Source organism: Vigna unguiculata, chromosome 5 (assembly GCF_004118075.2).
Source record: "Vigna unguiculata cultivar IT97K-499-35 chromosome 5, ASM411807v1, whole genome shotgun sequence".
NCBI lineage: Eukaryota > Viridiplantae > Streptophyta > Magnoliopsida > Fabales > Fabaceae > Vigna > Vigna unguiculata.
The window spans coordinates 47,339,982-47,363,691 of NC_040283.1; the positions used below are offsets into that span (position 1 = coordinate 47,339,982).

The 23,710-nt window shown below is 32.4% G+C and overlaps 4 protein-coding genes and 1 long non-coding RNA gene across 7 annotated transcripts; 4 read left to right on the forward strand and 1 right to left on the reverse strand.

Annotated features, from left to right (window-relative positions):
* Positions 1–864: 864 nt before the first annotated feature.
* LOC114183704 (nitrate regulatory gene2 protein-like) lies at positions 865–4,395 on the forward strand. The gene is made up of 4 exons (XM_028070817.1): positions 865–2,117; positions 2,412–2,587; positions 2,833–3,056; positions 3,363–4,395. Exons 1-4 carry the CDS (start codon positions 1,082–1,084, stop codon positions 4,156–4,158), a joined length of 2,232 nt encoding a protein of 743 aa, XP_027926618.1. The 5' UTR covers positions 865–1,081; the 3' UTR covers positions 4,159–4,395.
* A 1,337-nt stretch (positions 4,396–5,732) lies between these two features.
* On the reverse strand, positions 5,733–9,098 carry LOC114183706 (ras-related protein RABF2b-like). Of its 2 annotated transcripts, none has more exons than XM_028070818.1 (9): positions 8,987–9,098; positions 8,400–8,520; positions 8,249–8,322; positions 7,804–7,881; positions 7,516–7,683; positions 7,265–7,313; positions 6,951–7,024; positions 6,354–6,447; positions 5,733–6,122 (listed from the first exon to the last, which is right to left on the reverse strand). In XM_028070818.1, exons 3-9 carry the CDS (start codon positions 8,285–8,287, stop codon positions 6,022–6,024), a joined length of 603 nt encoding a protein of 200 aa, XP_027926619.1. In that variant the 5' UTR covers positions 8,288–8,322; positions 8,400–8,520; positions 8,987–9,098; the 3' UTR covers positions 5,733–6,021. The 2 variants fall into 2 exon arrangements, with proteins under 2 accessions (XP_027926619.1, XP_027926620.1); XM_028070819.1 differs by having other exon boundaries at positions 9,005–9,083.
* On the forward strand, positions 9,050–10,494 carry LOC114183707. Of its 2 annotated transcripts, XM_028070822.1 has the most exons (4): positions 9,050–9,603; positions 9,822–9,893; positions 10,013–10,059; positions 10,268–10,494. In XM_028070822.1, the coding sequence occupies exons 1-3, from the start codon at positions 9,079–9,081 to the stop codon at positions 10,013–10,015; spliced, it is 600 nt and encodes a 199-aa protein (XP_027926623.1). In that variant the 5' UTR covers positions 9,050–9,078; the 3' UTR covers positions 10,016–10,059; positions 10,268–10,494. The 2 variants fall into 2 exon arrangements, with proteins under 2 accessions (XP_027926623.1, XP_027926621.1); XM_028070820.1 differs by lacking the exon at positions 10,268–10,494 and having other exon boundaries at positions 10,013–10,175.
* Positions 10,495–12,047: 1,553 nt separating this feature from the next.
* LOC114186255 lies at positions 12,048–12,672 on the forward strand. The gene is made up of 2 exons (XR_003604999.1): positions 12,048–12,404; positions 12,485–12,672. It is a non-coding gene; the product is annotated as an uncharacterized LOC114186255 (long non-coding RNA).
* A 9,070-nt stretch (positions 12,673–21,742) lies between these two features.
* On the forward strand, positions 21,743–22,964 carry LOC114183726 (transcription repressor OFP14-like). The gene has a single exon (XM_028070845.1). The coding sequence runs from the start codon at positions 21,825–21,827 to the stop codon at positions 22,689–22,691; it is 867 nt and encodes a 288-aa protein (XP_027926646.1). The 5' UTR covers positions 21,743–21,824; the 3' UTR covers positions 22,692–22,964.
* The last annotated feature ends 746 nt before the right edge of the window (positions 22,965–23,710 follow it).

The following is a 23,710-nucleotide window of genomic DNA, read 5'->3' on the forward strand; positions in this document are numbered from 1 at the left end:
TATTATTATTCTAATTATTATATACATAGTATGTTAATATTTTATTGATATTATTTGGTATTATCTTGGTATTATCAATTTTACGTTATAGAACCTAAAAACTTTATAAATATATATGTATTTGATAAAAAAATACACACAATTCTCTCACTCTCTCTATTATCTATAAAGATTTAAAATTTTCTACTAACTTGAATGCTGGAGAACCATTTACAATTGAATCTCCTCTATGATTCAATTCTCAAGAACATACAGATCTTACTACTTATTCGAAAGTCCATGCCAAAGTACAAGTAATAACGATAAATTTAAAACTTGATTCAATAACATAAACTAAATTTGTAATTAAGATAAAACAAAAGCCTATAAAAGATGACTAGATATTTCGATAAAATGGGATAAATTTAGTGAGCATGCTCAAAATTCTATTATTAATCTCTTTAACTACGGTGTTTTGCATGAGAAAGCATTGTGACTGAGGAGAGAAATAGGAAATGGCAGTAGGCTCCATAGTAATACCTATTTAATTATACCATGGACGCAGTTAACTTCAATATCCCATCATTAAGAACCCCAAAACTACACTTAAATTAAACTTCATAATTCTCTTTCCTTCACATTCACTCACTACTTTTCTATTTTCTAGAAAAATTTAAATTTCATTTTTAATAAACTCTTTCCATAATATTACACTTTATCAGAAGTCTCTTTTTACTCTTCAGTAAGTAATCACTCACTGCTGCTGCTCTCAAAGAACAAAATAAAAATAAAAAAAGAAATTCGCTAATCCCAATAGTTAAGAGTAGTAATCAATAAAAGACGAAATGTCAAGTTTGCCCTCGAAAAACCCCTTCTTCTTTCATTCGACTTTGTCTGCACACATTCGCATTCGCTCATCTGTGTCACCACTTTTCTCACTTCAACGCATCTTTGTTCCTTTTCTTTCCTCTGCAAAATTCAGTTTCTCTCTCTACACAAAAAAAGTGGCAATTCCGCTTTGGAATCCTAATTCTAAATCTAAATCTGGCTGAAGGAGATATGATCCGAAGAGGTAAGTGAGTAGGAATCGAAGGATTCAAAGATGGGTTGCAACCAATCCAAGATCGAGAACGAGGAAGCAGTGGCGCGATGCAAGGAGCGCAAGCGCTTCATGAAGGACGCCGTCTCCTCCCGCAACGCCTTCGCCGCCGCCCACTCCTCCTACGCCACCTGCCTCAAGAACACCGGCGCCGCCCTCGGCGACTTCGCCCCGGGCGAGGTTCAGAACCCTCAATTGCACTCCAATGACACTAACGCCACCTTTCAAAACCCTCAGCCCTTCGAGATTCCTCTCCCGCCGCCCCCTCTCCCGGACTTCTCCCCCGCCCCGCCCCTCCAGCGGGCCATCAGCATGCCCGAGATGAAGATCAACAAGCCCGACCCCCGCCCCAGGCCCGAGCCCGTTGGCACAATCGTCGAGGAGGACGACGAGGAAGAAAAAGAGTTGGAGAACGAAGGGTCCTTGAGGAAGAGAAGAAGCAACAACAGAGTGACTAGTAATAAAAGAGTGTCTGAAGAAGAACAAGAGCCTCCTCCTCCTATGCCTCCTCCTCCTTCCAAACAACCTGAACCTCGTGATCACGTCACTCATCATCAACACTCCATGGCTCAGGACACTCAGAGTGGTGCTTGGGAGTACTTTTTCCCTTCCTTTGAGAACATTGCCGGGCCCAGCCTTAATGCTGCCGAAGAAGATGCCGTCAGCAAGGTCCACGAAGTTGAGAGGAAGGTGTTCGATGAAAAGCCCAACAGGGTGGTGGAGGAAATTGACGATGAGGTGGTCGCGCCTGTGAGGAATGTTGAGGTTCCTGAGCCTGAGCCCGAGCCTGAACCCACGCCCGAGCCTGCCCCTGTGCCCGATGAAATGATGGAGACGCCGGTGGGGAAGGGCGTGAAGTTGAAGCAGACGCCGAGTTCTGTGGAGGGGAAGAGAATTGTGAAACATTCTGTGAATCTGCAGCAGATATTTGCTGATCTCGATGACAATTTTCTCAAGGCTTCTGAGGCTGCTCATGATGTTTCAAAGATGCTTGAGGCCACACGTTTGCACTATCACTCCAATTTTGCGGATAACAAAGGTATTTCTCTTGATACTCGTTTCCTGATTCTCCGTCGCTTTGCTTCTATATCTGGTACATTTTGTTTTGAAGTAACGAGCTTTTAACTTCTAATCTTTAGGACTATTAGGGGGAAATGGTGTGATAATGAGGATTACTAGATAGATTCCACCCGTAGGAGTGGCTAGTATGGTCATGAGAGGGGGGGCAGGGAAGAGAATTTGTAATGAAGTCATGATGGCATACGTCTTTTGTATTTTTCCATATTGAATTGCATTTATGCAAATGTTTTTTGTTTGTGTATTCTTTTTGCAGGACACATTGATCACTCTGCACGGGTCATGCGTGTTATTACATGGAATCGATCCTTTAAGGGAATACCTAATGTGGATGACGGGAAGGATGATTTTGACTCAGATGAACATGAGACGCATGCCACCATCTTGGACAAGTTGTTAGCGTGGGAGAAGAAACTTTATGATGAAGTTAAGGTAAGTTGACTGAGAGGCAAAGATTATGTGATGGGAGTTTTACTTGCATTATTTTCCTATTTGAATTTTAACAATTTTTTTCATAGTCATAAGCTCTAACCATGTCAATGTATATTTGTGCGTGTATTTGTTAAATATCTATATCTTTCTTTCTGCTTACCCTTTTTCTAATGTTTTATCTTTGCTTGGTTCTGGGTTAAATATGCGTATGTTCTAATTCTTAATTTGTCGATATTATTTTATAGGCTGGTGAACTTATGAAATTTGAGTACCAAAGAAAAGTTGCCGCACTTAATAAATTAAAGAAAAGAGGAACCAACTCTGAAGCACTGGAGAAAGCAAAAGCAGTTGTCAGTCATTTGCACACAAGATACATTGTAGATATGCAATCCTTGGATTCAACAGTCTCAGAGATTAACCGTTTACGTGATGAACAATTGTATCCAAGACTTGTTCAGCTTGTTGATGGGTGAGTTGTAATGTAGAATTTATTATTTGCACTTATAGATGGCTAGTCTTTTAACCTTAAAAGAAAATTTTCTCTTTTTTGTTTTTACAATTCTCATTTTTGGCATGCGTCTTCCTGAGTCTACAGTAATGGTTCTACCCTAATGAATGATTATTGCATGCTTCTTGCAGAGAAGTTTAGTTTTTGTTTCCGTAATCCAATAATACGTTAGCCTGGATCATTGAGTGTGCAAACTCATCCTCAGGCATAAAAACATAACACATATAAGCTTCTCTGCTAGTATTGATGTCTTTTTATGGACTGTAGGATGGCTGAAATGTGGAAATTAATGCTAGAGTACCATGAGAAGCAATCAGATACTGTGAAATTGCTGAGAACGTTGGATATTTCCCAGTCAACTAAGCAAACAAGCGAACATCATCATGACCGAACATACCAGCTACTGCTTGTTGTGCAACAGTGGCATTCGCAATTTGAAATGCTTGTCAACCATCAAAAGGGATACATAAAGGCCCTAAACACATGGTTAAAATTAAATCTTATTCCTATTGAAAGCAGCTTAAAGGAAAAGGTTTCTTCACCTCCAAGGGTTAGAAGTGCGCCCATACAAGGTCTTCTCCATGCATGGAACGACCGACTAGAAAAACTTCCCGATGAGCTTGCTAGGACAGCTATTGGAAACTTTGTTGCAGTGATAGAGACTATTTTCCACCAGCAAGAAGAAGAAATTGCTTTGAAGAGGAAATGTGAGGATACGCGAAAGGAGCTATCCCGCAAAACAAGGCAATTTGAAGATTGGTATAACAAGTATATGCAAAGGAAAATACCAGATGAGTACAATCCCGATACAGAAGACAATAACGGTCCTGATGAGGCTGTTACAGAGAGGCAGGTTGCAGTTGAACAAGTGAAGAAGAGATTAGAAGATGAGGAAGAAGCCTATGCACGGCAATGCCTCCAAGTGAGGCAAAAAACTTTGGGAAGTCTCAAAAATCGCATGCCAGAGCTCTTTAGGGCAATGTCGGATTTTTCTCTTGAATGTTCCAAAATGTATAGTGAATTAAGGTCTATATCACAGAACCTCGGCCAGAGCTCATCATGATGGGTTGCGCTTATTTTTTCTGGGTAAAGTATATTTTTCTTTGTGCTATATGATTTGATGGGGACGAGTCCTGCAGATTACTTGTGACATTGTTAAATAAACAGTATTTGAATTTTCATATTATCGCAGAGAATATATTTGAATGGATTCATGTCCCTTTAATGTAAACGATACATGATCCATGTTTTGTTCAGTTGCTTATTTGTAATTGATGTCAATCTCCTCAAACCGTTTCAACATACTGTGCATACTGGCTGATAGAAGATGTACGATTTTCATTTATAAACATGCTTCTGGCAAAAATAAATAAATTATTAGTTTATGAAATCCAATTCTATAATACAGTGGCCTTGTACCTCTTGATCAATATCAATCTCATGTCATCTTTATTGTAAATAGTAATTTTTTTGTTATCTCATTTTAGCTGAAAGCATCTACAGGTCTTTTGCTGCATAAAACCGAGGATGTGATCGTATACATGATTCATCTGCGAAATCAGTCATTTACATGATTCACCTGCGAAATCGTGCTGCATTATCTATAAATAGAACTTATGTAGCTGAAAGGAATAAATGATTTCTTTTTTATTATATCTGGTGCTAAACCTTGCCTCCCAATTAACTCAAACATCATAACTTTATATGATAAACTACTGATTTTATGTTTTTTACAATTGTTTTAACATTTACTGCAATGTTCTCCGAATTAATTTAATATTTGAAATTGATATGACATTCGTTTTATTTTGTAACATTCTTGTTATGTATGCTAAACTTTAAATGAATCCCGTCTAATAGATTTCATGTGTGTGATAAGGTGAAGAAGAATGTAATTATTTGTTTGTGAAAAGAATAGAAGTTGGTTCAGGGGCCCATGGAGTTGGATGGCTTACGTGAAGAAAAAGAAATTGAACTAAAAGGCCCAACATTAGACTAAAGTGTAAGTTAATATAATAAAGTGCTAATATTTTTGAGAGAGAAAAAGTTCAGCCAACTTTTTATATCTTCAAAAATTTTGGATCACTCTTTCATTTTAGGATAAATATTTCAAAATGTAAATTTTACAAAATACCTGTTCTAGAATGGAAGAAGATGGTGAAATTTTCTGTAAGGTGTAAAAAAATTTATATAACTTTAAAGATTGGGAGTTGATCACATCAGTAATAATTTTGTCTCAAAAGATAAAAAATTGGATCAATTTAATTTTTTACAAGAACTTACTTTTTCAGCATTCGGCCCAATCACAAGGAAGAACAGTGTGGACTAGTGTATATTGGAATTAAAGTTGAAACTTTTTAAAGTATTTTTATTTTATTAGTTTCATATTTTGTGTTAGAAATTACAAAAAACACTTTTTAAATTTTTAAACCAAACATTCATTTAAATAAGTATGTATTTAAACGAGTGTTCACGAAATTGATTTTGAATGAATTTTTTAAAAGGAATTTGATTTTATAAAATCAATTTTGATGAAAAAAAATTATTTTGATATCTTTATTCTAAAAGTAATAAATCTCAATACTATTTTTGTGGTCCAAATTAAAAACTATTTAAATTTTTCAAACTCAAAATCAGTTCTCGCTGAGATATGATCAATTTATACATATATTTACACATAACTACAGTACATATATTTCAAGTGATGCTTTTCTTTTATCGGCAATATTTCAAGTGATGATGAGTGATCCTAGAATTCAAATAGGCAATCAATGCTTTGAATACATGGGATTTCTTTATATGAAGAAGAAAAAAGCCACCCAAGTTCGAAGGATAGTAGTCATTCAAATATTAAGTCACTGTATTAAAAAAAAAAAACCATGTCAAAGGTACCTTGGCACATTCTGTGATTTGATTACATAGAATATCATGCTGAGCAACAATAATAACTTCTCCCTCTATCTTGTACATTGCTGTTCAACTTCATTCCGGTAGGTTTTGGTGGTAAAGCTCTGGCTAATCTTTTTGCTGAATTCATCAGATAGAAACAACAACTTAATACACCTGAATATCTTCTTAAACTGACAAAATGATCAATTTGGTGTGGAGGTGAAAATTTGTGGGTAAGTTTCATCAGTAAAATAGTATTGCAATTTTGTCCATAAATTTTCAAATCATTTTTTTCTCCACACCAAAAACTAACCATTTGAGAAAAATGACTGAATTGGCTGAAGTGTTTTGAGGATGTTCAGAAAATACCTATCTCATAGAAAAGCTCATTGACGTTCTCTGCAGTCTTAGCAGATGTTTCCATGTAGAACATTCCATTCTCTTGAGCAAATTGTTCTCCTACCTGCAATGGTTTAATTTACTCAAACGAGTCAGAAGGTAAGAACAGAACCCAAGAGGGAACTGTTGCAGTTACACTAACTCTTCTCCTTCTTATATGAAACAAACAATGAAGATAATGCAGAGAAATGTGATTGGTTTATATATTTCTTTATATGTAGGTTATACTCATTGAAATATTGTCGTTCTATATATGTATATATAACATTAGTCTTATATGTATAAGGTATTTGATACCACTTTTACCCCAAAATCTTAAAACAATAGTGTTATGAATCTTTATTCTTGTATATCGTTTAACTTTGTCTTTTTTACCCAATCTGAAACTTTGACTCACGTTTGAACTATTTCCAACGAATTTTCTCTTGCATCATGTGGAAAAAAAAAAGAAAAAATGTTGAGTGAGAATTTACAAACATAAAAACTGAATATTCTCATGTATTTATCACCATTTTTCTATTTTAGGTAAAAAGACAGAGCATGGTACGAGGATGATCTCAACACTACCTCAGCTTCAACCTCTCTCTTGGGCTCTAAGTCAGATTTGTTTGCTACTAGTGCCATCACCGCCTTCTGATTCCCTACATGAAGCAGTTACGGTTTTACTGTAGCGACTAGTGACATAGGAATTAATGAAAATCTAATGAAGGAGGTAAAAAACATCGAATTCATTAAGGTCTAAAGACAAATAAGAGGAGGTGATTGAGGATAGTGGCTTTATTTCCAACTTCTTTACTCTTCAGGAAAAAACTTTAACTGCAGCAACAAGAAAAATGAGAAAATACATTGCATTTGTTTATTTCCTGAATTTGAAGCATTACCGTGTGTTTGCAGTTCCTGAACCCATTTTTTTGCTCGAACAAATGTATCCTGGAAGAGAAGATCATAACAGACAAAAAGTTTCAAGATTCATTCAAGCGCACTGTTTATCACTGCATAATTACAAGTTACATTTCCTTGGAAACAGAAGTTCCTATTACAATTTACTCTGTCTATCACTGCATAGTGCAGAATATAGAAAGTTTTCAGGTCAGAGTATTACAATTACAATTATAGTAAATTGAATACTTACAACACTTGAGATGTCATAGACAACAATTGCTGCTGCTGCCCCACGGTAGTACATAGGAGCCAAACTATGATACCGTTCCTGTCCTGCTGTGTCCCATATATCAAACTTCACAGTTGCTTCAGATAATGATAATATTTGGGTGAAAAAAGCAGCTCCTATCGTTGGTTCCTGTGCCAGATTAATTTCAATTAAGGTTTCTAATCTGTTTTGTTACCATACACTGATGTGTGGATGAAGAAATCATCTTTCAAATTTCAATTAACGCAACAAAAATGGAAGCAAATTCACCTGGTTAGGATAGAATTGGCCTTTTACAAATCTCAATGCTAAACTTGTCTTTCCAGTTCCCATGTCTCCAAGAAGTACCTACAAACAAAAAGGGGCATTCATATGAATCTCTATTTTAAAAGAATACTATATTGAATGGTCCATACGATGTAGGTACATAAACATCGTAGGTACAAACGTAGGTAACCTTGTTTTAAAAAAATACTATGTACCAAATTGAAAATTTGGCCTGATTACGTTAAGAAAAACTTATGCGCTATATTGATCTTCTTTGCCTGTTTCTGTTTTATATTTAACAACGATCTATTCATCTGATTGCTATATCTGACAAGTACAAATGTTTGATACTGCAAGGATGATGCAATATGTCGTAGAACTCTGAAATAATGATTCGAAGATCATGAGGAAGAAAAACAAAATTAAGAATAAGGTAAGACATACCCACCAGCTTGGCCTGAATGATCTTGTTCCCTGGTCTTGCCATAGGTAGGTTGAAGAAAGGGAATCAAATTGTAGAAACTGCAGAAAAAGATAGTTCTGTGATGAAAGAGAGTACTATGTAAATCTCTCACTGGAAACTTGGCCATGAACAGAACCTGTGTGACTAGTTGACTGGTAGATTTGTTTAGCTTTGACTGTCAGATTGTTGAATATGCTCTAAATGTCAGCAACAAACCACACCACAGATATATTCTACTTTCCTGCTGCTCTTATTTTCTTCAATAATCCATACCAAAACAATTAGTGACACAAAAGCAATATTTTCAACTGAATGCTTCAAAATGCAACTTCAACATGGTTTCGCTTGCTATGAATGTCAAATTAATTACACGTTAAGAAAAACAGTAGTAACATATTCTAGAAACTATGAACAAAACCAAAATCAATTTATATACATATCAGATTTCAAAAGCATTTCCCTTTCTTAAGGTTATTTTAAACCAATAAAATACATTTATTTTTAACAATTCTGTTTAACTTACTAAACATTTGATAAACTTGTATATTATAGATCATATCTTCCAATCTAAAATCAAAGAGTTGAAGGGAAAGTAAAACATGGTGAAAACAGAAAATCCAATTTAACTTGTACTTGAAGCATAAGAAAAATGATGAAGCACAACAAAAGGTAGCATTAACAGACAAAATAGGAAAGCGCGCCACAATTTCCCAGACACCACACCTAATTCAAAAAAGGTACCGTGCGTTCCATTCGCATTCTTCATATTTTCTGCAATCGCATTGTTACACAGACACAGTGTTTAAAGAGAAACCATGCGAATCTCAAAAGCTTCCCTCTACGCTCTCCTTCTCCACAAACCTTACAGCCACCAAAACCTCGTCGTTTTATCGCGGCGTCGTGTCATCTCGTGCGCGCTGAGTATGGCGCTGCTGGTGAGCACGCTCTACGTTCTGTGGCCGTCGGATCCAGATCTGAAGATCGTGGGGCTAAAGCTGCGGCGGATAAAGGTGCACCCTGTGCCGCCGGTCACCGTGGACATCTCCATGCTGCTGACGCTGCAGGTGCGCAACGCTGACGTGTACTTCATGGACTTGGGTGCGGTGAACGTGGCAGTGGCGTACAGAGGGAAGATGCTGGGTCACGTGAGGTCGAAGGAGGTGCACGTGAGGGCGAGAGGGTCTTCCCACGTGGATGCTGACGTGGAATTCGCCGGCATAAGTGTTCTGCCGGAGCTGGTGCTGCTTCTGGAGGACGTGGCCAAAGGTATCGTACCCTTTGACACAGTTAGCCACACCAGTGGCCAATTGGGCGTTTTCTTCTTTCACTTCCCCATGAAGGTAACTAACTATCTTCTTCCACTAACCTAATTTCATTTCTCCATATCCAAACTCTCTAACTATGAATCAAGGTCGTTCATGATCAAGAGTTCAAAATCCAATTGCTTTGGATGAAATTGTTTATAGAACTTCCACATTGTGCATAGAAACTTCGATTTATTTCACGTATTTTTAGAATTTGGTGATGCTGCTGTATGTAATACGAGAATATCCCACAGGCAAAAGTATCATGTGAGGTTCTGGTCAGTATAGTAAACCAGACTATTATTCGACAACATTGTCTCCACGAGGTAACTATGTTTAGCTTTGTTACATTTACTGAGTGTGGTGGTGATATTTGTTGATGAAGTTTCCATTTTTCAATGAACATGATTTCATTGTACTGAATATCTTCATGATTTCACTTCAGTGACCACACAGGGTCCCCAGAAGAGTCCAAAGATGTTAGCCCCCACTGTAAGTATAATGCAGAATAGTATGGTTAGCTTAAAAGATTACCAACCGTGTGTACTGAACTTAGATACTCCTATGTTAATAATTATTGTAACAGTGGCTAAACATCATTTGTGTAACTGATTATGCTGACATCCTTATATATGTGTGTGTGTATATATATATACAGTAAATTTTGATTCTGTAACATGATACTGTAATGTAATAACAGTTGTGGAAGGACTTAGGGTAGTGGGGTAGTGACAGTACAACTCTGTGGCGACGTAAGAAAATAAATGAAGGTGGCGAAGGAATCGATGGGACCAAGATGTTAGGTTACATGCAGAACAGTAAAATGCTATCAACTTCTGGTTCGTTATTTAATATAGTTTTAGTTTATCTTAAATAAAGTTTTCTCCAAGAAAAATATATAGTTGTAATTTTTTGCTGGTTAGAGAATATGTATTTTATCATTTTAAATAAACTTTTCTTGTTTGTTAGTTGAACTGACAAATAGAGAATAAAGAAATAAGAGATAAAATAAATGAGTAAAAATAAAACAGTGAATAAACTTTAATTTTTGTATGAGAAAAATATAAAATAAGTAAAAATAGGCTGCCAGTAATTATTTAGAAACAAAATGTTTTTAAAAATAAACAATTATGTATCTAAAAACGATGAGCTTTTCTGATATAATATTATAATATCCATTATATACTTGGTTTTATTTGAATTAGTATATTGAATCAAATCATGTAAATATAATTTCAAAAATGTTAACGAAAGATTGGATGAAAGAAATCATTTTTTAGTTATTTATTTAGGACATGAAATTATATCCAACGTCTTATGTCTAAAACTTGAGTTTTATAAGATAATTAAAACTTAATGTTAGTGTAAAGAAGTTTTTGAAAGTAATGTAATACATTGATTCCATAAAAAATCAATTAAGACATCAATTTATGATTGATCTTAAATACAGCAATGAACAAGACATGTTAATAATAAAATAAGATAATTATTTCTCATTTTTAATCAGAAAATGATTTTATCTTATAATTATCTCCTTACTCTCTAAATGTGTAGTCTTACAATCAATCCACATTTAAATACTTGAGAGTTTGTTTCAAATATTTGTTATTTTTATTCTTCTAAAACTTCTGTATTAAATATACAAAGAAAATGTCATCGAATTCGATTTTTATATGAGCGAATTTGGAGAAGGTGTTCTATATCTTTGATGAATTAATTTAGTGAGAAATCATTTCACGAGACTAATTAAACATTAAAAAAAATTAAATAAGACTAATGTAACAGCAATCTAAATTTTAGATACTAAATTAAGGTTTTACTCCAATTTCTTTTTTTTCTTTTATGTTTGCTTTGAGAAAGAAAAAAGAAAGTACTTCCAAGAATTCAGAGATAAATCTGATAGTATTAGAAAAAAAAGAGAGTAGCTTTAGATTTTGTACTCTTAGAATTATTTATCGAGAATGATAAACTTGGAAACCTTACCAAAATAAACCTTCCTCAAATGAAAAGAGAAAAGGGTGGACCATATTAAAATGATTCATTGCAAAAAGATTATCAACTTTTGCTTCAAAGGAGAAAAAATCAATTTTCAATGTTTCAAAATTGAGATTAAATTGAGAAAAAAATAAATCGATGAACCACATTAAATAAATTCAAAAAATGTTGACATAAAATTATTAAACCTAAAAGATTTTTTTTTAAATATAATATTTAATTGTGATAACAAATAAAAAAACAATAAGCACATTCAACATGATGACCAAATTTAATGTTTCAAAATTAATTTATTAATCAACGTACTACCTTTAAAGATTTAAAAATATTTTTAATGATTTAAATTAATTTCATTAATATCAACACATATTATTAAATATTCTAATGAATGCAAAAGGAAACGCACAGTACAAATATATTATACCGACAGACCAATTTCAGAAAGTCATAAATTGAAATTTCAGTTTCTGACAGACCCAAAGAATTTTTTTTATATTGCATCATTCCATAGCCTTTATTTTCATCCTGCGGGGCTCATTGTAGAACCTTTCCCTCTGCATGCACTTAAATTGCTACATTGTCCCTTAAATTCCCCAAAACTAAACCATTTTATGCTTTCAATTTTCTCAGCATTTCGCCATGAACCTTGAAAATTCTCACTCTGTTGATGACAAAACCAAGAGAAGTTGGTCAAGTTATTATGTCACAATTTTCTGCACACCATTTGTTTGTGTGGATAACTTAATGACAAGATTGAAGATACCAAGTTGGAGAACGTTTTGGAGGAAGGTCAAGAGGGAAAAGAGGAAGCTATTCGGTGCTTCACCTGCAATTCATGCTCAGTATGACCCCAATTCCTACTCACAAAACTTCGATGATGGCTATTCCAACGACCCTGATAACCTTTCTCGTTCATTTTCAGCTCGATTTGCGGTCCCCTCCAGGATCTTTGAGAAGAATGAAATAGCGTGCACTGCTGATAAATTGTGAGAGAACATGGTGTACTTTTTTCGGTTCTTTTGATCTCTCGGTTTTACTTTTCCTATGAACATGATGCTGTTGTACAAAGTTTTGGATATCTTGTTAATCTTTGAGTTAGGTGTTATGGAAGTGCTGCTCTTGAGATTTTTTCTCTGATCTGTTTTTCCTCTTCATGGTTTAGTTCATGAAAATTTCTTTCCAATCTTGATTAGGCCATTTTTGAGTCAGGTTAATGTCAAACAAGTAATCAGAAATTCTCTTAGTTATACAAGAGTATAGTAGTAGTAGTTTCTTGATACAATTAAAAATTTTCCTTAACTTCAATGTTAAATTGTTAATCTGGCTTTGTAGCTGAAGAGTTTATAGTCTTTGTTTCTTCATTGTTTTTTGTGGTATAATCTTGCAAGACAATGACAAAATAGAATATGACTTTAATCTTGCACAAAATCCCTCTATTTCTGATTATTATTATGTATAAAGGTTCTGTACTTGGTAATGTTGATGGATCACTATGTCTGGCAAAGTAGAATAGCAGTAACTGCAGGACCCATGTGAGTTGAACATGGACTTGTTTTATTCAAAAACCCTCCCCTTGTCTCTCGGTTATTTCATTGCCTTTTTTTGCTTCTTCTGCTAGAAATAAACAGCATTAAACATTTTGAATTGTAAAGATGGTTTAGAAAGTAGAGCAGAGAGAAACCATTTTAGAGAGTAACAAAACAAAAGAAAACAAACAGAGGTAGCAAAAGTTGTTGGTGCATTTGTTTTCTGCTATGTTTTCTTTCATCACAGCATGGATATCACTATCACCTAAAGTTTCAGACTTGTGTGCAGCGTGGCTCATGGAATTTAATGATTGTCCTTGTCTTTCCATACATTGCTATACACATTTTGGACCAAACTGTCCAATGCAATTATTACTGCTGCACACTACTTCTCTTAGATGCTCCATTAACTCACTATACCTAAGAATCAAGTCATGCTTTCAGAGTAATTGTTTCTTCTTATCTTTCTACTATGCTACTATGTTTCTAATTGGTAGATTAGGTGCAACAAAATTGCACAACTCAATATATTTATAGGTACCAACACAAATACTTTATAACAGCCAACCTTGCTAGTTTAGATAACACATGACTGTAGATAGCAGCTTGGAAAATTCATCTCACAAAAAAAATTGAATTCTCTAGTTAATTTTAAGTGATTTTTCTTTATAATACATATGTGTATATTAATTTTAATGTTTTAAAATACATTAAAAAGATATCATGTATCAAAATTAATATATTTTAGAAAACACTAAAAAAAAATTGGCTGTAGCACCAGAACCAATACAGCTCCTCACACTGTGGAAATAATACCCAACTTTAGCACCTACTCTACTAGGCTTGTCACCACTCTCTGTCACAGTGGCCGAGCATACTTCACATTGAGGGCATTTGGTCTTCCCAATTTTTGTTCACACTTATAGATTAATATATAAAGAAAATTTATTTTTTAAATTTTAATATACTTTATATATTTGATATTTTCAAATTTTAAATTTTAGTAGGTACCTCTAAATAATTTGTTCTAAGATCTGCTATTTCACTTGAACCAAACATTCACGGTTTTATGGCATGTTATTAAATGCCGTCACTGCACCTTTATCTTGTGTTTGATTTAAAGTATTCACGAATTCAAAAAATTGAAATATATGATATTTTAATTATTTGTAATTAAATTTTAATATTTTATTAAATAGAATAATTAAAATATTTTATATTTCAATTTGTTATTTTGATAAAATAATTAAATTTTTTTTTAGGATTAAATTCTATTTTAAAATATGTGTTTTAAAATTAAAACAAACAAATTAATTAAATTTATATATTAGAACAATATTTAGTAATTTAATTTTTTAATATATATATATATATATATATATATATATATATATATATGTGTGTGTGTAAATGTATATAATTGTATAAACAGTAAAGATGTAAATTTTTTCTATTCAGAATTTGATCTTGATCACCATGGGTTGAAGACAAAAACAAGTTCACAAAACTAATAAGCTAATATAAAACATAACTCATAAGATCAAAACAGTAATAAAAGTCAAAACAATCGATTTGGATCGAAGGTCGAGTCATGTCGTTTTAGATTAGAGATCGAGTTAAGATTGTCCATGTGAAATGTCGAGCCAAGTTGATCGAGTCAAGACAGATCGAGTCCAAAATCTTGACCGAAGATCAATTAGAGTTGATGAGGCCAAAGGTCAAGTCTTGTTGACCTAGATCGAAGGTTGATCCAAATCTAAAGAATAAAGTCGAGTCATCCCAAATTAAAAGATAGATCCGAGTCATTACAAGTTGAAAGTTTTACCCTTTAACTTGAATCGACTATACTTTACATTTAGATTAGACCGATTAATCTTGACCTTTGACCTAAGTCGACTCATTTTGACCTTTAACATTAGTTAATTTAGCTTAATTTTTGGATTATAAATGTCTTGTATTTATGAGTTAATTAAAGTCTTGTATTAGGTAAACCCACTTTTCCTTTAACTTTAAGCCACCTGAAACTTTGTGATCGGGCTTTTTGAGATCCATGGATCAATAAAATTAGGACTTGTTTATGAGGTGAAATTAATACCTTCCATAAAGAGAAATTACTTGTGAAATTTTGATTTTTTTTAATTTTTTTTATCAAATAATTAATTTTATTTCAAAAAAATTTAAATTCTATAAATAAATCAATTATTCTCTTTTATCTTATTCAAACACATTATTAACATAGTAAAAGACAAAATATTCAAATATAAAAAATTCCCAAAAATTGTGTGTTAGGTAAAATAATAAATTCTTTATCAACCGTAGACTTAATAAAGTACAATTTATATATAACATAATTTATATTTTTATATGATCCGACATCTTTAACATATTTTTCACACATATTTTTCACGTGAAAACATCTAATAAAAAATTCGATAATAGATTACATAATAAATTCACCTAATATTAAGATAAATTATGGATAAGCTTTAATACTGTGTTATAAAAATAAAATGTAAATTTAACTCAAATTTTCAAAATCCTATTTTCTATATATTATTATTTAACCATGTTTTTTTATCAATATGAAATTTTGAAAACAGAAACCTTTATCTTAAACTATATCATCCCAATTTTCACAAAAATCTGCATCTTTTAGTCTATAAAAAAATTAATACTAGAAATATTCTACGTATCAAGTCTTAAAAAAAAATCTTAACAAGAATTCTCTAAAGGGTTAAATATGTTTTGGGTACTTTAACTTTTAGTAAAATTTGGAATTAGTCCCTCTTAAAATCTTTGAACTAATTTAGTGTTTAATTTCTACAAATGTGTGGATTTAATCCTTTAAACTAAATCTTTTAAAATCTATCTGACGTTTTAAACGCGTCTTTCAGCTAAAATTGAAGCGAAAATGTGTCAAACGGAATAATCAAACTAAAATACTATAATGAGATGTGTTTGAAATGTCAAATAAACTTAATAAGATTTTGTTAAAAGAATTAAATTCACGTATTTACATAATTAAGAGACGAAATTAGTTCAAAATTTTCACGAGAGACTAATTTCAGTTTTCACTAAAAATTGAAGGATCAAAATATATTTAATATTTCTGTGAACATGTATCTCAATCTCCCTAAGTACACATCAACGAAAACCTATTTATTGAAACAAAAGTTAAAAAGGAAAGAAGAAACTAAAATTATAAATTTTAAAAACAACCAAACTGAATAAGATTTAACTCATGATTTTGAAAAGGTACGAGAAAATCTAAATGTTTATCATCTAAAACAATAGAAAAATATATTAAATGTTTATTTCAAAATAATTGTTGGCCTTAAAAAATAGCAGTCAAACAAAAATAATAAATTATCAGTTATATTTAACTAATGTATAAAACTCAGATTTCAGTTGAATTTCTAATAAGTTTCAGCATATCTTATCTAACTTTAAGTAGTGTGTGGCATGGCAAAGGCAGCAACAACTATTAGCATTTCACAACGTCATGCTTCGTGCTCTCACATTAGGATTGTGCTTTAGCTTCCTAATCATTTAATAATTAGGATTATTAATAGATTTTATACTAATTTGTTATCCAGATTATTAATAAATGTGTATTCGGCATACTTTGGAAAAGGTAATCAGCTTCCAACTAATTATTTCATTAAGTTTTAATTTGATATTAGGACGAATGATGCAATTAACATAAAATTACTTAAATACTTCATTGACTAAAACTTATAATTAAATACTTAATAGTTCTCTAAATCAGTTCAACAATTAGTAAAATAAAAAACATACCTTAAAAACTTGAAAATATGAATTATTCGGAACTATTTGTTTTCATGTAACATTAGTGATCTTTAATCATTAAAAATTTATTAAATGATTGCCACTCCAAAGACTAGTATAGCAATTCAAATTGTATCTTTGGTTCCATATCAAAAGCTAATTGACCAAGGAATTAGTAATGAGGAAAAAATATTTCAAAATTATACTTTTAATCTTATTTCTTTTATATCTATACTAGTAAAAACATGTATTTACTTTTTTTAGTAATAAAAAATAATAAAATTATTATTATTATTATAATTATAAAAATAAATATAGATTATGTTTACAATTTTATTATATCTAATTATATTAATTTAAAAAGACAGTTATTAAAAAATTAAAACTAAAAAATAAACGTGTACATCAAAACGAGAAATCCTTTTATATAATTGTATAGATTATATAAAGATATAGATTTTAAAAAAACTTTATATTGAAAGGGTAAATTTGTTGAAAAATGTTTATATTGTTTAATCATCATCTTTTAGATATTAAGCAATTGATTTACTATAGTTATAGGCACTAATAAAAATAATTAATGTAGTTGAATTTTAAAAATTATTACCGGTATACTAAAGTAACCTTAATTATTAATAGTTTTTGAAACTTTCATCTTACTATAAAAGTAATTTGACGCTGTATAGAAATTTTAAAATATTTTATAAAAGTAATTAATATTATTTTCAACTTTTAAAAAAAGATTTCTAGACTATTTTTTACTAATTCAGTACATGAAACATGTAATAATAAATACACTTACTGAAATTCATCTAATGTTCAAATAAAATAAAGTCGTGATAAAAAATGTGTAAAACAAAGTGCCACAAACTTAAAAAAAAATAAATAAAAAAAAATCTAATATCAATTTTTTAAATCGTTTATGTGACTCAATTTCCGCATTAATATCATTTCATTTATAGTCAGAATTTTCTGTCTAAGGATAAATATTCGTAGTTTTAATTAATAAATCTAATGAAAATGATACGTGTCTTGAATTATTAAAAGAGTAAATCCTCTCTTAACATTGAATTGAAAACAATAATTATTTTTAGAAACTAAATGGATACAATTTAGTAGATATATGATAAAAATGCATTTTTAATAAATAAATAAATAAAAACTGAAACTTATAAGACTAAAAGTATAATTTGGTCATTAAGATACGTTAACAGTGTATTAAAAGCTATGATGGGATATATTTTACCAAGTACATTAAGTTTACACACTTTTATACAATTTAAATACTGTATAAAATAATTCAATTAACGTATATTCAATTATAATTAAATTTGAGTATAATTACATAATTAGAGATGTTTTATTTATTTGAAATTGGGTTTTTGCAATCGTTAAATTAATATCATTATACTAATTAGTTAAATTACAAAGCATTATTAAATAGGATATTTGACCGGTATGAATTCCTCTTTTCAAATTATTATAAAATAGTTTTTTTTTCTACTTATTTTTAGGATACTATTAATTTTTAATGGAGTATAGTAGTCTCATAATAATCATTAAAAGTGAAATTAGATAATAATAATAACAATAATGTTTCTAGTATATTTTAATAAAGACCTAACATATCTTTAGTTTAAGTTAAACTTGATGGAAATGATTTTAAGTTCTATCTTTAGTAGATATTACAAAATTAATCAACACATAAAGAAAAAAAATATATAAATAAATTATTTTAGAATTTTGGATCCAAAAGGATAGTATCATAGTATCAATCTCTTAGGTGAGTTTAGTTCATATTTTATTAATTTGTGTCTCCTCAGAAATCTTCTAAGTGTTGAATTTTTATAGTGAGTCCCCTTGAAAGATTCATATAAATTCGTCTTAAGTTTTTTTTTTGTTGGAAGTGGTGTCCTTCCCTCATGTGGATTGAACTTATGTCTCATTAGAGTTGAATCTCCTTATGAATTCCCTCAAAAAAACCCATCTATGACAGTGGTTCCATATGGTTACATGACATTAGTCTTACACATATAAGACCTTAGACACCACTTTTACACCAAAACCTTAAGGCAATGTTGTTATGGGTCTTTATTCTTATATAGTGTTTAACTTTGTATTTTCTATCTAATGTGAAACTTTGACTCACACTTGGACTATTCCCAACATTTCCCCTCAAGGGTGAGTCCCTTGTTTTTTTCTTTTTCATATGGTATATTTCCCTTCAGGTGTATGAGTGACCCTATTGGTTGTGGTTATGCGGTCAGTCACAGGTGTATGAGTGACCCTATTGGTTGTGGTTATGCGGTCAGTCACTTCGTTGACCCCTTTTTGTTATGGTTATGCGGTCAGTCACTCCGAACCATCGGCTCTGATACCACTGATAGGTTATATATTTTTTCATATACATGGTTATGGCATGGTCATTGAGAGATTGTGATTTCATATGGTTATATGACATTAGTCTTACACATATAAGACCTTAGACACCACTTTTACACCAAAACCTTAAGGCAATGTTGTTATGGGTCTTTATTCTTATATAGTGTTTAACTTTGTCTTTTCTATCCAATGTGGAACTTTGACTCACACTTGGACTATTCCCAACATCTCCCATCAAGGGTGAGTCCCTTGTTTTTTTCTTTTTCATATGGTATATTTCCCTTCAGGTGTATGAGGTATGAGTGATCCTATTGGTTGTGGTTATGCGGTCAGTCACTTCGTTGACCCCTTTTTGTTATGGTTATGCGGTCAGTCACTCCGAACCATCGGCTCTGATACCATTGATAGGTTATATATTTTTTCATATACTTTTTTTTATATGGTTTGGTTTATAGTCATAGGCATGGTTATGGCATGGTCATTGAGAGATTGTGGTTTCATATGGTTATATGACATTAGTCTTACACATATAAGACCTTAGACACCACTTTTACACCAAAATCTTAAGCAATGTTGTTATGGGTCTTTATTCTTATATAGTGTTTAACTTTGTCTTTTCTATCCAATGTGGAACTTTGACTCACACTTGGACTATTCCCAACATCTCCCCTCAAGGGTGAGTCCCTTGTTTTTTTCTTTTTCATATGGTATATTTCCCTTCAGGTGTATGAGTGACCCTATTGGTTGTGGTTATGCGATCAGTCACTTCGTTGACCCCTTTTTGTTATGGTTATGTGGTCAGTCACTCCGAACCATCGGCTCTGCTACCACTGATAGGTTATATATTTTTTCATATACTTTTTTTTTTCATATGGTTTGGTTTATAGTCATAGGCATGGTTATGGCATGGTCATTGAGAGATTGTGGTTCCATATGGTTATATGACATTAGTCTTACACATATAAGACCTTAGACACCACTTTTACACCAAAACCTTAAGGCAATGTTGTTATGGGTCTTTATTCTTATATAGTGTTTAACTTTGTCTTTTATATCCAATGTGGAACTTTAACTCACACTTGGACTATTCCCAACAAGTGTCGTACTTGTGGTTAGCTCAAGGGAGACATTGAGTAGAAATAAGAAAATTGAACACCATATAAGGAAGAAGACAAGTAAATTTACTTTTACAATTTTGGTTGGAGGTGATGTTAATATTGATATTGAATCTCCCGATGAATCCCCTTCCAAAATCCCATTAGTTAGTCTTGGTGATTGACTCATACAAGTATCGTATGGTTTCTATATCAGAAGTCTTTCTAAAGAAGAGTTCAAAAAATCGTATCACATTACGATGAACGCTGATATAAGGGAATGTACCAATATCGAAAAGACTCACACTTGTAGGAGAGAGTATAAGGAATCCAAATATGAATTTAAGTCACACATTGAGTAGAAGTTAACACCACCACATAAGAAAAAAAATTCATAAACTAACATCATATAAAGATAAAGGTTCATAAATTTATTCTATTAAGATTTTTTTTTTGTTAAAGATAGTGTCAATTCTTTATATAATTTGGATTTGTATCTCGTTAAATCGTCCTAATTAATTCTCTTAAAAGACTCACCAAAATTATGATAAAAAATAGCAATGAGACTAAAACTAATAAAAAATAATAAACATTTATTTATATGTTATTACACTACTACTATTTAATTTATAATTTCTAGGTATTTTTTTATTTTTCTCGTATGTTACTTTGACACCTTATATATTTTCCTTTTCAAAATATGGATATAATTTAGAAAAGTAGTAATTAGTGAAAACTTTAAAATCATCAAATGTATTAATATTTGTCTTTAAAAGATAATTAGTTTTAAAATTATAGATAACAAAAAAAGTATATCCTTGAAATTTTATTCAAGGTTGACGGTTTTTGTATTTAATATAGTTTCAACTCGAAGTAAGAACATTAAATTTTGACGAAGAATAAGTTAAAGAAACATAAGCGTTACTCATTATAATACTAACTTCACCATCAATGCTAATTAGTGAGTTTCTTTATCTTCTGAAGTTATAATGTTAGACAAAATTTCCAAGTTAGTGATGCATTGACTCCAAAAATAAAAATATCATGGTTGTTTTGACCAATACTCTCACTCTATGGCACGTATCGATGCAGAAAACAAAGAGATAAAAAAAACAACACACGATTGTCCGCCATAGTTCGTGGATGTCCAAAGTCACAAGTGGTAAAAAGATCATGATTATGTTCAAGAAATTATACTACTTTTCAAATGGATTTGGCAAGATGCATGATTCTAAGTCTCGACCAAACCCTAGTCCATGCGTTTCACCAAATTCTCCCCTAACCAAATTCATTTAATAAATCTACATTTTCAACATATATATTTTGGTGTCACGCATAGCATTCAATAAATTAATCCACCCCTCTTTTCCTCTTTCCCATGCCCATTTATTTATACACACAATCCCTTCTCAATCTCACTCATACTTCATTATATCAAATTTCATTCTCATTTCCATTAACTACAAGAACCATGCCCAAGAAAATTCGAGATTACCTCTTCAAAATCAAAAGTCCACGCCCTCAAATCCGATTACCCTCCAAGAACTGGATTCTATCTGGTTGCAAACATCCTAGGACACCTTCCTTTGCCTTGTACAGTGTTAGAAACGAACCTTCTCGTCGTCCTCGTCACCATCATCATCAACAACAACACGTTGTTCGTGAGAGCAGCAACAATCACCACCGCAAGGACGATGCAGCCACCTTAGCAGACGTTGACCGTTTCCTCTTAGAGAATTTCAAGTCTTTGTACCTCAAAGACGACGATGAAACCTTAAACACCAAAAGGGTCTTCGAAGGTGACGACGGAGACCACGAAGCGGTAGAAACAACATCGCCACGTGATGTTCGTGGGTCGACCCGGTTCTTCGTGAAGCCTGGGTTCTCTGGGTCGCTGGTGGAGGACGCTCTCACAAACACCACCATTAATACAGCAACCAGTGACGAAGTAGGATCGGTGTCAACTGTGTCAACCCTCTACGATGTTTCGTCTTCCGGTTCTTACGAGAAGGAGGGTGCGGATCACGCGCTTCCCGATGATAGCATCGCTCTCTTGACGCACTCCACCAGCCCTTACGACGATTTCAGACGTTCCATGCAAGAAATGGTGAACAACCACGAAGGAGTGGTTGATTGGGATTTCATGGAGGAGCTCTTGTTTTCTTACCTTAATCTCAACCACAAAAAGTCGCATAAGTTCATCCTTGGTGCTTTCGTCGATCTCATCACCGTCATGCGTCGGAGTAATTCCGAACCACCTTCCGACAAGCCGCGTAGCGTTCGAACCGTTAGGAGTGTGACCAAAAACGTCACGTTAGGATTTGGGTCCTCCCTGTAACAACAATTTTAGTTTATTCTGAAACCATTAAATTTATGTCCAGTGGGGGTTATGCTTCAAGAGTTAATTAAGAAAAACTCTTGTTGGGAAAAGCATGCCTAAAATATTTCATTGGACAAGGTTCAAGGAAGATCGTGTGTTTGTTTATTGAACTGTTTTTATTTTTTCGAAATTTAATTTTTCCCCTGGGCTTCACATGGAGTAAGTTGTACCATAATGACTGTGTTTTGTTAATAAAAATGTGTGCTCTTGCTTATGGCTTAAGCATTGTAATTGTGTGGCTTTCAGTGAGATCATTGTGTAAAATTGTCTATCACATGTTCCCTGCGATTCTTAGTAAGAAGTTTCTCGTAATAATTTCACAGGCAAAAAAAGTACATTTCAGTGTCCCATTTTTTCTTTTCATAAATACAAAAATTTACTCCTTTATGAGTATTTTACAATCACTTTGACACAATGTTATACTTAACACATCAATTTTCACTTTCTCAAGATCATATAATTTTTTTATGTGCAATAACATCTACCACGAGTATCAACGGTATCAGTAAAATTGTATTTTGCCTTTGGATTCTCTAACTAGGTTATGAATTTTCCCTCTTAAAAGGTATCATTCTTTTTGTTTCCTTGTCAACAATTAAGGATTCAAACCCAATAATTTATGTTTATTTTGTTCGGATCTCCCTAAAAAAAATGCACTTTATTCCTGTTTGGATTTACTGTTTTGCAAAAAACGTCCAGAAAATAACCCTTTTCACCCATCCTCAGGCATAAGCGAAAAATGACCTTAAAACCGAAGAGAAGTAGACTGTAATTTTACCCTGTTTTACTCTGCCAAATTACACAACAAATTCACAGAAATATTTCTCACCATTGAGCAAGAACGTCAACACCTTAATTAATGGTTGAGGGAATCGTGACAAAGTTTTCCTACCAAAAAAGAGTTTAGTGACAACAAAAGATAACATTGGGAAGATAAACTAGTCTTGAGTTTTCTTGAAAAATTAAGCATAGAAAAA